This window comes from Coregonus lavaretus (assembly GCF_964263955.1).
Source record: "Coregonus lavaretus genome assembly, chromosome: 4".
Classification (NCBI taxonomy): domain Eukaryota; kingdom Metazoa; phylum Chordata; class Actinopteri; order Salmoniformes; family Salmonidae; genus Coregonus; species Coregonus lavaretus.
In genome coordinates, this window is record NC_139991.1 from 66,791,056 (window position 1) to 66,802,054 (window position 10,999).

The following is a 10,999-nucleotide window of genomic DNA, read 5'->3' on the forward strand; positions in this document are numbered from 1 at the left end:
ATATCCCTGGCTGTTCAATAACAGGTTCTGATGGAATGGCTAATATAGTATAATTACCAAGAGTGCATTGAGTAAATGTTGGAAAAAGGTCTTGGTTCCTTTCTAAGCATAGCAATGTGAATGCAAAGAGGATTTGGTCCAAAAAATAGTTGAAGTGAACTGGCAGAGTTCTCATTTAAAGGCAAGGGCAGTGTGAATTCAAAGATAACGGAGTTCTTTTGGGGGTTTTTTCACCCCTGAGTTCACTTTAAAGAGGACTGAGATTGGTTATTTTAAAGAGGACTATACAGGGCTCTACAATGTGACCATTTTACGTGAATATGTGCCTAAAAATAAATGTGCGAACTGAAAAAGTAAAGTATGTGCGAGTTGTGATTTATAGCACCAAATAAATTGCTGCTGTAGCTATTTTCAAAGTATTTCTGCCGTTTTTGTTTCATAGTTGGTAGCTAATCGCACAAAGAACTATGAATTCCCATATAGCTATCCCCACAAGCGCAGCAACATTGCCTGTTGGTTGGTGAAGTGCTGTAAGATTCATTTTTTAGACGCGCGCAGGCATAGAAGTTGGTAGAATTTACCGCAAAGTCTGCTAAAGTGTTAGTTTGAGCTTGCTCAACTGCTAGTGAAGAGACACGTCGGATAATCTCATCTCTCTGACAGACATGCAGTCGTACCGTTACCACGGTAATGTCCCGCCCCTTGAAGGGTTAGCTGAAAATGTCTCACCTAAGAGACTCAAATATTTGAGGGTGCATTGTCCTTGATTGAGCATGGAACACTCCAAAAACCTTTTTTATTCATGAACGTTTAGTCATTTTCTTATCATTAAAACACTCTTGTGCTCCTAAATGTTTCAATTTAGTAGCACGTGCTACTTGTAAAAAAAGAAAATGTCAGCATAAAGCCCTGCTATATCTGAAAACACCCTCACACTGTCTCAGTATGAATGTGAGGAACAAAGAGCCTTTATTTATTTCAAGACATTTCTTTGTGTGGTGCAGGCAGGGCAGGCCACCGAGACGGAGACTCTTATCCCAATGCTCTACCAGTGCAATGCCCTCATCCTGGTGGGAGACCCCCATCAGCTGCCACCTACGGTTATCTCCCAGGTACTGCAGCTCTCACTTTCACTACCTGAAAATACACCTGCAAGAGATTCTTACTCATGTGAATCTTTCTTTCAACACTTCTCAGTTCAATGATTCTGACTGACGGTGAAACATTAACTGTGTATTTTCATTGTGTTCCCCTGGCTGTTTGTTTATATATTTAAATGTTTAGTGTTAGGTAGATTAAGTGTTCCATTTAATGCTATGATCTATCTTCTGTCAGAAAGCGAAGGAGTTGAAGTATGGCCAGTCCCTGATGGCTCGGCTGGTGACCAACCTGGATCACTACTGTAAGGAGAACAAGATGCCCAGCCCTGTGGTCTTCCTTAGCTACCAGTACCGCATGCACCCCGACATCTGCGAGTTCCCCTCCAAGCACATCTACTGCAAGGCCCTTAAAACTGACGAGTAGGTTCCTCTTCCCGCCTACTCCTTTTCAACAAAATGACTTGATTCAGTTAATTGAATGGTGTAGTTGTCGTGTTTTCATGTTCCTAAAGCTGGAGAGATTGTGAACAAATATTTAATTACCACATAGTGCACCTGTCATTGAACACAATTTATGTTTGAGTGTATTGGTGTACACAGTGCTAAATTTATTAAAGGCGTCTGTTCCTATTTCTGAAGTAAATCTATTTTTTTAATGTAAATGATTTGTTAACAGAAGGGTCCAGACACTACTTTTTGTGTGTGAGATTTGGCTTGTTTTTGAGAAACTTACCATTTTACATTTAAATTTTCATCATTTAGCAGTCATTTCGTCATTTAGCAGACGCTTCCAAATTGGTGCATTCACCTTATGATAGCCAGTGGGACAACCACTTTACAATTATTATTATTATTATTATTATTATTATTATTATTATTATTATTATTATTTTTTTTTTTTTTTTTTTCCTTTGGGGTGGGGTAAGGGGGGGTTGAAGGATTACTTTATCCTATCCCAGGTATTCCTTAAAGAGGTGGGGCTTCAAGTGTCTCCGGAAGGTGGTGAGTGACTCCGCTGTCCTGGCGTCGTGAGGGAGCTTGTTCCACCATTGGGGTGCCAGAGTTTGACTGGGCTGAGCGGGAACTGTGCTTCCGCAGAGGTAGGGGGGCCAGCAGGCCAGAGGTGGATGAACGCAATGCCCTTGTTTGGGTGTAGGGACTGATCAGAGCCTGAAGGTACGGAGGTGCCGTTCCCCTCACAGCTCTGTAGGCAAGCACCATGGTCTTGTAGCAGATGCGAGCTTCAACTGGAAGCCAGTGGAGTGTGCGGAGGAGCGGGGTGACATGAGAGAACTTGGGAAGGTTGAACACCAGACGGGCTGTGGCGTTCTGGATGAGTTGTAGGGGTTTATTGGCACAGGCAGGGAGCCCAGCCAACAGCGAGTTGCAGTAATCCAGACGGGAGATGACAAGTGCCTGGATTAGGCCCTGTGGCGCTTCTTGTGTAAGGCAGGGTCGTGCTCTGCGAATGTTGTAGAGCATGAACCTACAGGATCGGGTCACCGCCTTGATGTTAGCGGAGAACGACAGGGTGTTGTCCAGGGTCACGCCAAGGCTCTTTGCACTCTGGGAGGAGGACACAACGGAGTTGTCATCCGTGATGGCGAGATCATGGAACGGGCAGTCCTTCCCCGGGAGGAAGAGCAGCTCCGTCTTGCCGAGGTTCAGCTTGAGGTGGTGATCCGTCATCCACACTGATATGTCTGCCAGAGATGCGATTCACCACCTGGTTATCAGAAGGGGGAAAGGAGAAGATTAATTGTGTGTCGTCTGCGTAGCAATGATAGGAGAGGCCATGTGAGGATATGACAGAGCCAAGTGACTTGGTGTATAGCGAGAATAGGAGAGGGCCTAGAACTGAGCCCTGGGGGACACCAGTGGTGAGAGCACGTGGTGTGGAGACAGATTCTCGCCACGCCACCTGGTAGGATCGACCTGTCAGGTAGGACGCAATCCAAGAGTGAGCCGCGCCGGAGATGCCCAACTCCGAGAGGGTGGAGAGGAGGATCTGATGGTTCACAGTATCAAAGGCAGCAGATAGGTCTAGAAGGACAAGAGCAGAGGAGAGCGAGTTAGCTTTAGCAGTGCGGAGAGCCTCCGTGACACAGAAGAGCAGTCTCAGTTGAATGACCAGTCTTGAAACCTGACTGGTTTGGCTCAAGAAGGTCATTCTGAGAGAGATAGCAAGAGAGTTGGCTAAAGACGGCATGCTCAAGAGTTTTGGAGAGAAAAGAAAGAAGGGATACTGGTCTGTAGTTGTTGACATCGGAGAGATCGAGTGTAGGTTTTTTGAGAAGGGGTGCAACTCTCGCTCTCTTGAAGACGGAAGGGACATAGCCAGCGGTCAAGGATGAGTTGATGAGCGAGGTGAGGTAAGGGAGAAGGTCTCCAGAAATGGTCTGGTGAAGAGAGGAGGGGATAGGGTCAAGCGGGCAGGTTGTTGGGCGGCCGGCCGTAACAAGTCGCAAGATTTCATCTGGAGAGAGAGGGGAGAAAAGTCAAAGCATAGGGTAGGGCAGTGTGAGCAGGACCAGCGGTGTCATTTGACTTAACAAACGAGGATCGGATGTCGTCAACCTTCTTTTCAAAATGGTTGACGAAGTCATCCACAGAGAGGGGAGGGGGAGGAGGATTCAGCAGGGAGGAGAAGGTGGCAAAGAGCTTCCTAGTGTTAGAGGCAGATGCTTGGAATTTAGAGTGGTAGAAAGTGGCTTTAGCAGCAGAAACAGAGGAAGAAAATGTAGAGAGGAGGGAGTGAAAATATGCCAGGTCCGCAGGGAGTCTAATTTTCCTCCATTTCCGCTCGGCTGCCCGGAGCCCTGTTCTGTGAGCTCGCAATGAGTCGTCAAGCCACGGAGCAGGAGGGGAGGACCGAGCCGGCCGGGAGGATAGGGGACATGGAGAGTCAAAGGATGCAGAAAGGGAGGAGAGGAGGATTGAGGAGACAGAATCAGGAGATTGGAGGGAGAAGGATTGAGCAGAGAGAAGAGATGATAGGATGGAAGAGGAGAGGTAGTGGGTTAGCTAGCCTCGTGCTTCACCGGGCTCAGCCGAGTACAATAATTACCTACAATAACTACCTACAATACCGAACTACAATCTAAATACATGGTTTAAGCTTTACTCGACACCATATAAGCCAAGCTTACCTCCCGCCAGAGAGAGAGACAACCTCACCCGACGACTCCAACTCCTAATACCCCAGCCGCGATTCACTTACTCATTGTGCAGTATCAGGGCACGCAAAATACATTTTTTAAAACTTACACGCTCTCAGTATAACTTGGGTAATAACTCACTAACTAGCAAAGGATATGAACAAAATGTGCACACGTGGCTACATGCAGCTCTTGCTTTGATCTCAAAACAAGTGCATCTACTCAAGACTGCTCATGCTGTAAACACAGTCCAGTTCAAAGTAAATGGCACAGATCCATATATGGCAATGATCTACTTGCATATAGGCCTACTGCAGCTCTGATTGGTTATGCCGCTCTGGTCTGTGTAGAGTACCGGCAGAGTTGTGCGCAATAGAATACAACTCTGATGTGTTCTGCCTACAACAAAATCTCTTGCATAGTTCATTTTGTTTCGGTATGTTGCATTGAAAGTGGCTAATAATGCGTTGATTAGAACACAATTGCCACAGTAAAGGGAAACATTGATAGTGTTAACAGGGATAACTCTATGAAGTTAAATCTCGTGCTTCTCTTCGAGGGCTGATATTTCTTCTGCACGGCAGTCCTGGGGAGCTGCGTGGCAGTCTCGGGGCTACTACGCGCCTGCACGCAGCTTAGAGGGAACATTGATAACGTTGCGGATAAAGTTCGGAATGAAACAATTTCATGTGTACAACATATAAAGACCTACAATACCAGTCAAAAGTTTGGACATCTACTCATTCCAGGGGTTTTATTTTATTTTTGCTATTTTCTACATTGTAAAATAATAGTGAAGACATCAAAACTATGAAATGACACATATGGAATCATGTATTAACCAAAAAGGTGTTAAACAAATCAAAATATATTTTATATTTGAGATTCTTCAAAGTAGCCACCCTTTGCCTTGATGACCGCTTTGCACACTCTTGGCATTCTCTCAAACAGCTTCATGAGGTTGTCACCTGGAATGCATTTCAATTAACAGGTGTGCCTCCTTAAAAGTTAATTTGTGGAATTTCTTTCCTTCTTAATGCATTTGAGCCAATCAGTTGTTGTGACAAGGTAGGGGTTGTATACAGAAGATAGCCCTATTTGGTAAAAGACCAAGTCCATATTATGGCAATAAAAGCTCAAATAAGCAAAGAGAAACGACAGTCCATCATTACTTTAAGACATGAAGGTCAGTCAAGCCGGAAAATTTCAAGAACTTGTGCAGTCGCAAAAACCATCAAGGGCGATGATGAAACTGGCTCTCATGAGGACCGCCACAGGAAAGGAAGACCCAGAGTTACCTCTGCTGCAGAGGATAAGTTCATTAGAGTTACCAGCCTCAGAAATTGCAACCCAAATAAATGCTTCATGGAGTTGAAGTAACAGACACATCAACAAACTGTTCAGAGGAGACTGCGTGAATCAGGCCTTCATGGTCGAATTGCTGCAAAGTAACCACTACTACTATGGACATTAGACTGGTGGAAATGTGTCCTTTGGTCTGGAGTCCAAATGTGAGATTTTTGGTTCCAACCGCCGTGTCTTTGTGAGACGCAGAATAGGTGAACGGATCTCCTCATGTGTGGTTCCCACCATGAAGCATGGAGGAGGAGGTGTGATGGTATGGATGTGCTTTGCTGGTGACACTGTCTGTGATTTATTTAGAATTCAAGGCACACTTAACCAGCATGGCTACCACAGCATTCTGCAGCGATACGCCATCCCAGCTGGTTAGCGCTTAGTGGGACTTTTTTCATGTTTTTTCAGATTGTAAATTAATCCTTTGTATTTGAAATTGAACTAAATAATTTCATTTTAAGCTGCAAAATTATTGCTTTTATTTGTTTGCAATTGGTGCTGCACCCTCTTGCCAACGTTCACCTGGGGCGTGTTCAAACTCATTGTTTTGGAACGTTCAGATGGAAATATGCTATGTAGAACAAATATGCATCTGACATGTAGAATAAGGAATCAAGTCTGCTCTATTTGTGGAATTTGTATCTGCAACGTTCGAGAATGTTTTCGTACTGAACATGGCCTTTATATTATTGTTCACCAAACCAATCAGCTGATTCCATCTCTGTTTGTAAACTGTTAGGGAGAGCTCCCAGTTTTATTGATTATAGTTTGTTAGAAAGAATACATTGCTATACTGAGTGTCAGTTTCTCAAAGGATGTATTTGGGTGTTTTTGTAGCTTTTGTTCATGTCTTTTGCGTGCCCTGATACTGCGCAATGAGGAAGTGAATCGCGGCTGGGGTAAGTTTCTCAAAAACAAGCCAAATCAAAGTGTCTGGACCCTTCTATAACGTCAATTTAAATAAATCATGTAGATTTACTTTGGAAAATTCTCCTTTAAGTGTTAAACATTAAATGTTAAACAATATTAAGTGTTAAAAATTACTTAAATGTTTAATATTACATTTTGTGTGTTTGTTCCCGTCTTCAGTGACACTGCAGCGAGGATGGTGAACTTTGGCTGGCCTTTCCAGCCCTACCGTGTGTTTGACGTGACTGACGGCCAGGAGGTCAAGGAGGGAGAGTAAGAAAATCTCTGGATCATGGTTCTATGAGTTCTCCTATTTAATTCTGCTGTAGGCCTCATGTTAAAGGGATAGTTCAGTGACTTTACATGATTAGATATTTGGTTCCTTACCTCGACAACAGTCTAGGGCACGTGTCAAACTCATTCCATGGAGGGACAAGGTTTTTTGTTTTTTTCCTTTCAATTAAGCCCTAGACAACCAGGTGTGTGGAGTTCCTTACTAATTGGTGACCTTAATTAATAAATCAATACATGGGAGGAGCGAAAACCCGCAGACACTCGGCCCTTCGTGGAATGAGTTTGACGCCCCTGGTCTAGGGCCTTCAAACTCAACTCTGGACCTTGAAGCCAGTTCCACAGCTTGTTTTCATTGTTCCCCTCTAATCAGGGACCTATTTAGACCTGGCATACCAGATGGGTGCAATTCATTATCAGGTAGAACAGAAAACCAGCAGGCTTTGGACCTCATAGGGTAAGAGTGACAGTGCAATCCACACTTGGATTTTGTTAAACTAGCCACGGCCAACAATTGTCAACGGAAGCATTTTTGGTCCAATTCCCCATGTAGGTCAATCTCTCGCTGAACAATCCCTTTAATGACAAATGCAAGTCATTACGAAAAAGTGCTTGTGACTGAATACATGTTGAATGACTGTTTGATTGCCTTCTGGCTGGTCACCAGGTCGTTCAGCAACCTGAAGGAGGTGCAGCTGGTAGTGATCCTGCTGAGGATGATGGCTGAGAAGCAGCAAGTCAAGGTGGGGGTCATCACGCCCTACAAAGCCCAGAAGGACCGCATCAACCGCGAGCTGGCCAAGATGGTCAACAAGAACCTCACGTGAGTCAAGTGCTGCACCATAAATGCGTATTCTCATTGGGGTAAGTAGATTGACAGGGATATGCTCCGATGGCACAAAGGGTCTGTTCGCGCTGCTAGTGTAAAGAGAAAATTGCCAGAAAAGGAAGCCATTTCATTAGTCTTAGCTGGCAGAATCATTAGAACCAATGAAATGGCTTCCTTTCTGCAAGCAGTGTGAAGGGACCCTAAAATAAAATGCCTTGTGTTCCAGGGTGGACGTTGACACTGTGGAAGGCTTCCAGGGCCGAGAGATGGACTGCATCATCGTCTCCTGCGTCAGGGCAAGCCACGAGCAGGGCGGCATCGGGTGAGTGGACAAGTTTTCCTGGTAAGGTCATGTGGCCAGGCCCTATACTTGGTAATGATATAACAAATGTGATTTATGTAATGCTTTACGTAGAAGTAGTATTCATACTACCAGTATTGCGCTTACTTGGGTAATGGGTATAGTTTGTCATCTATGGTGCCCCCCCCCCCCCCCCCCCCCACAGGTTCCTGGGGAATCGCCAGAGGTTGAATGTGACCATCACCCGGGCAAAGTTTAGCCTGTTCATTCTGGGCCATCTACGGACACTCCAGGTAATTATGTCCTCCTCCTGGGTCAAAAATCTGTGTCTGTATGGAGGCCTGTCTGGTTGTATTTCCTTTGCCAGCCTCGTTTTGATTGTGTGTCTGTCTTAGGAAAACCAAGACTGGGGTGCGCTTATCAAAGACGCCGCTACACGTGACGTCATTAAATCAACGAATGAGATGACCTTCAAGACGGTCTCCAGGAAGATCTTCAAGCAGGAGCTGACCAGGAGCCTGTCTAACCCCCTCAGAGAACCAGGCCCTCCCCCTGCTGCCTCCAGGGCTGCTCCCATCGGGCTGCGGCGCTCCTCTGAGCCAGCCCTGTTCGCCCAGGGCTGGGACTCCCCCAAGCAGCCCAGCTCGGCATCCCCTCCCCAGGCCGCTGACAGGCCCACAGACCCGCGTCTGGTAGTCCAGCACCCACAGGCCCCCCAGCATAGAGCAGACTGGGATCTGCGAGCTGAAGGAATCAGGGACCCACGAGCGGAGATGAGAAGGGACCCACGAGCGGAGATGAGAAGGGACCCACGAGCGGAGATGAGAAGGGACCCACGAGCGGAGATGAGAAGGGACCCACGAGCGGAGATGAGAAGGGACCCACGAGCGGAGATGAGAAGGGACCCACGAGCGGAGATCAGAAGGGACCCACGAGCGGAGATCAGAAGGGACCCACGAGCGGAGATCAGAAGGGACCCACGAGCGGAGATCAGAAGGGACCCACGAGCGGAGGGTTACAGAAACTCCCGGGTGGAAAACCTCAGAGACCCACGAGCTGAGAGGGACCCACGAGTACGGAACAGCCCAGAGCAGCTTCACCCCACTGTGTACCAAAACCTGAGATGTGCTGGCAGGGAGAGGGACATGGACAGAGAGCGACACCATTCACCTGTCACAGCGCCCTGCCCAGGAGACTGAGTCAACAGACCACCGTGGGACCACAGTGCTACAGCCTCCTTCAACAACCACACACACACTCACCCCCAGAAACGAGCCCCAGACACCCGATGGATCCCTCCCACCCACTCCAAGAGGGGGAAGAGATGAGTCTGACCACTGACCCTGTTTGGTTTGTTTTTATTCGTGTGCTTTCTTATATATTCAGAGAAAGGGAACGAGAGAGGAAGGAGAGATTACTCCTCAGAGTAGTTTGGTTCTCAAACAGTCTGGATTTGACCCAATATCACTGTTTTCACCAGGACATTCTTTAGAAATGTCAAGCGGCAATATGATAGTTATATCATAAGTCGGTTAATTTTATTTTTGTAATAAATATAATCGTTTTTGTATTAAGCTGTTTAATGACTTGTGGCTTGAATATGTGGGTTGGCCACTGGCCTCTCTGTATTAAACTGCCCTTTGTGGGGGTGGGGCCTTTTGTGAAAGGGCACGTGTACTATTACACTGATACTTTTCCTGTGAGTTTATGCCTGTGACTTCTGGACTTTTATTCATTTTCTTTTTTGGTTCACAATTTTATAATTTCTCAATCTCTTAGTTTCCTTACGTACTCTGCATTTGTATAGAAATGTTCTGGACTTTATAAAAGCGCCAAGACTAATGTCTCTGGTGCTCCATGTTTGATACCTGGTTATTTATTAGTAGCACAGCCCACTTAACAGAATGGCTGCTACCTTTTATTTTAAGTGCATACCATTTCCGCTTAGAGCATATATTATTAAGTGCAAAAGTATGTCTTGTCAGCAATAGTTATTTGACTATAGACAATTATTTGTTTATTTTGCTTTTGAAGTGTCATCCTTGTTGAGCACCAGGATGGTGGGTAACTGAGGCAAATGTTACATTTTGTGATCAGAATTTGACTGGTTGTGTTGCTTAATGTATCTTTATAGAATCTGTAACATGGACCCCAGACATAGTCTGAGCGAACACATTAGCTGGAGCATGTGGGACAAATACATTTTATTTCTATATAGAGAGACATGTTGTACAGTAGTTCACCGCCATTTTATTCCCCAGAGAAGTGTTGAAAGCGCTGGGTGTCTTATTTCTGCCGGTTTAGTTTGGTGTTTTTGTTTGTACGGTATTGGATGCACTTTTATTTGTCGTATCACGCTGTGCATTAACACAAGCTAATTTTTACACACAGAAGAAACAAATCTCTCTCAATAAAGCTTATTTTATGATACCTTTCTTGTTGACAGAGACTAGGGGATATGAGTGTATTATTAACAACTATTAGACTTCAGGCCAGCTGCCTCCTTGAATGTTGCAACCAAAGTACAGACTTCCAGTGGCTCTCAGCAACTTCAGTGAAATATAAAAATGTAAGTATACATTGCGTTATTCCTTCTGAGTTTCACCTGTCACGATACCTTCCTGTGTTCCGATTTTTGGAAGGTAATGCTCCTGAGTGGCGCAGTGGTCTAAGGCACTGCATCGCAGTGCTAACTGTGCCACTAGAGATCCTGGTTCGAATCCAGGCTCTGTCGCAGCCGGCCGTGACCGGGAGACTCATGGGTGGCGCACAATTGGCACAGCGTCGTCCAGGGTAGGGGAGGGAATGGCCGGCAGGGATGTAGCTCAGTTGATAGAGCATGGCGTTTGCAACGCCAGGGTTGTGGGTTCGATTCCCACGGGGGGCCAGTATAAAAAAAATATATATATATATATATATTCACTAACTGTAAGTCGCTCTGGATAAGAGCGTCTGCTAAAAAAAAATGACTAAAATGACTAAAATGACTTCAAATAATTTCTTCAAGTAATTTCTATGCAATGTAGTTTGTTGGGGAAATAACGTCCTAGTTTTT

The 10,999-nt window shown here is 45.4% G+C and overlaps 1 protein-coding gene across 1 annotated transcript in view; it reads left to right on the top strand.

Moving 5' to 3' along the window:
* The window catches only part of LOC311127993 (putative helicase senataxin), a 33,492-nt gene extending 23,118 nt beyond the window's left edge, over nt 1-10,374 (top strand). Inside the window, exons 19-25 of the mRNA XM_084159916.1 lie at nt 1,005-1,112; nt 1,336-1,520; nt 6,704-6,796; nt 7,482-7,637; nt 7,870-7,965; nt 8,150-8,237; nt 8,340-10,374. Coding sequence (XP_084016042.1) covers nt 1,005-1,112; nt 1,336-1,520; nt 6,704-6,796; nt 7,482-7,637; nt 7,870-7,965; nt 8,150-8,237; nt 8,340-9,143 — 1,530 coding nt within the window. The 3' untranslated portion in view covers nt 9,144-10,374. The remainder of the gene's footprint in view (nt 1-1,004; nt 1,113-1,335; nt 1,521-6,703; nt 6,797-7,481; nt 7,638-7,869; nt 7,966-8,149; nt 8,238-8,339) is intronic.
* Nucleotides 10,375-10,999: the final 625 nt, after the last annotated feature.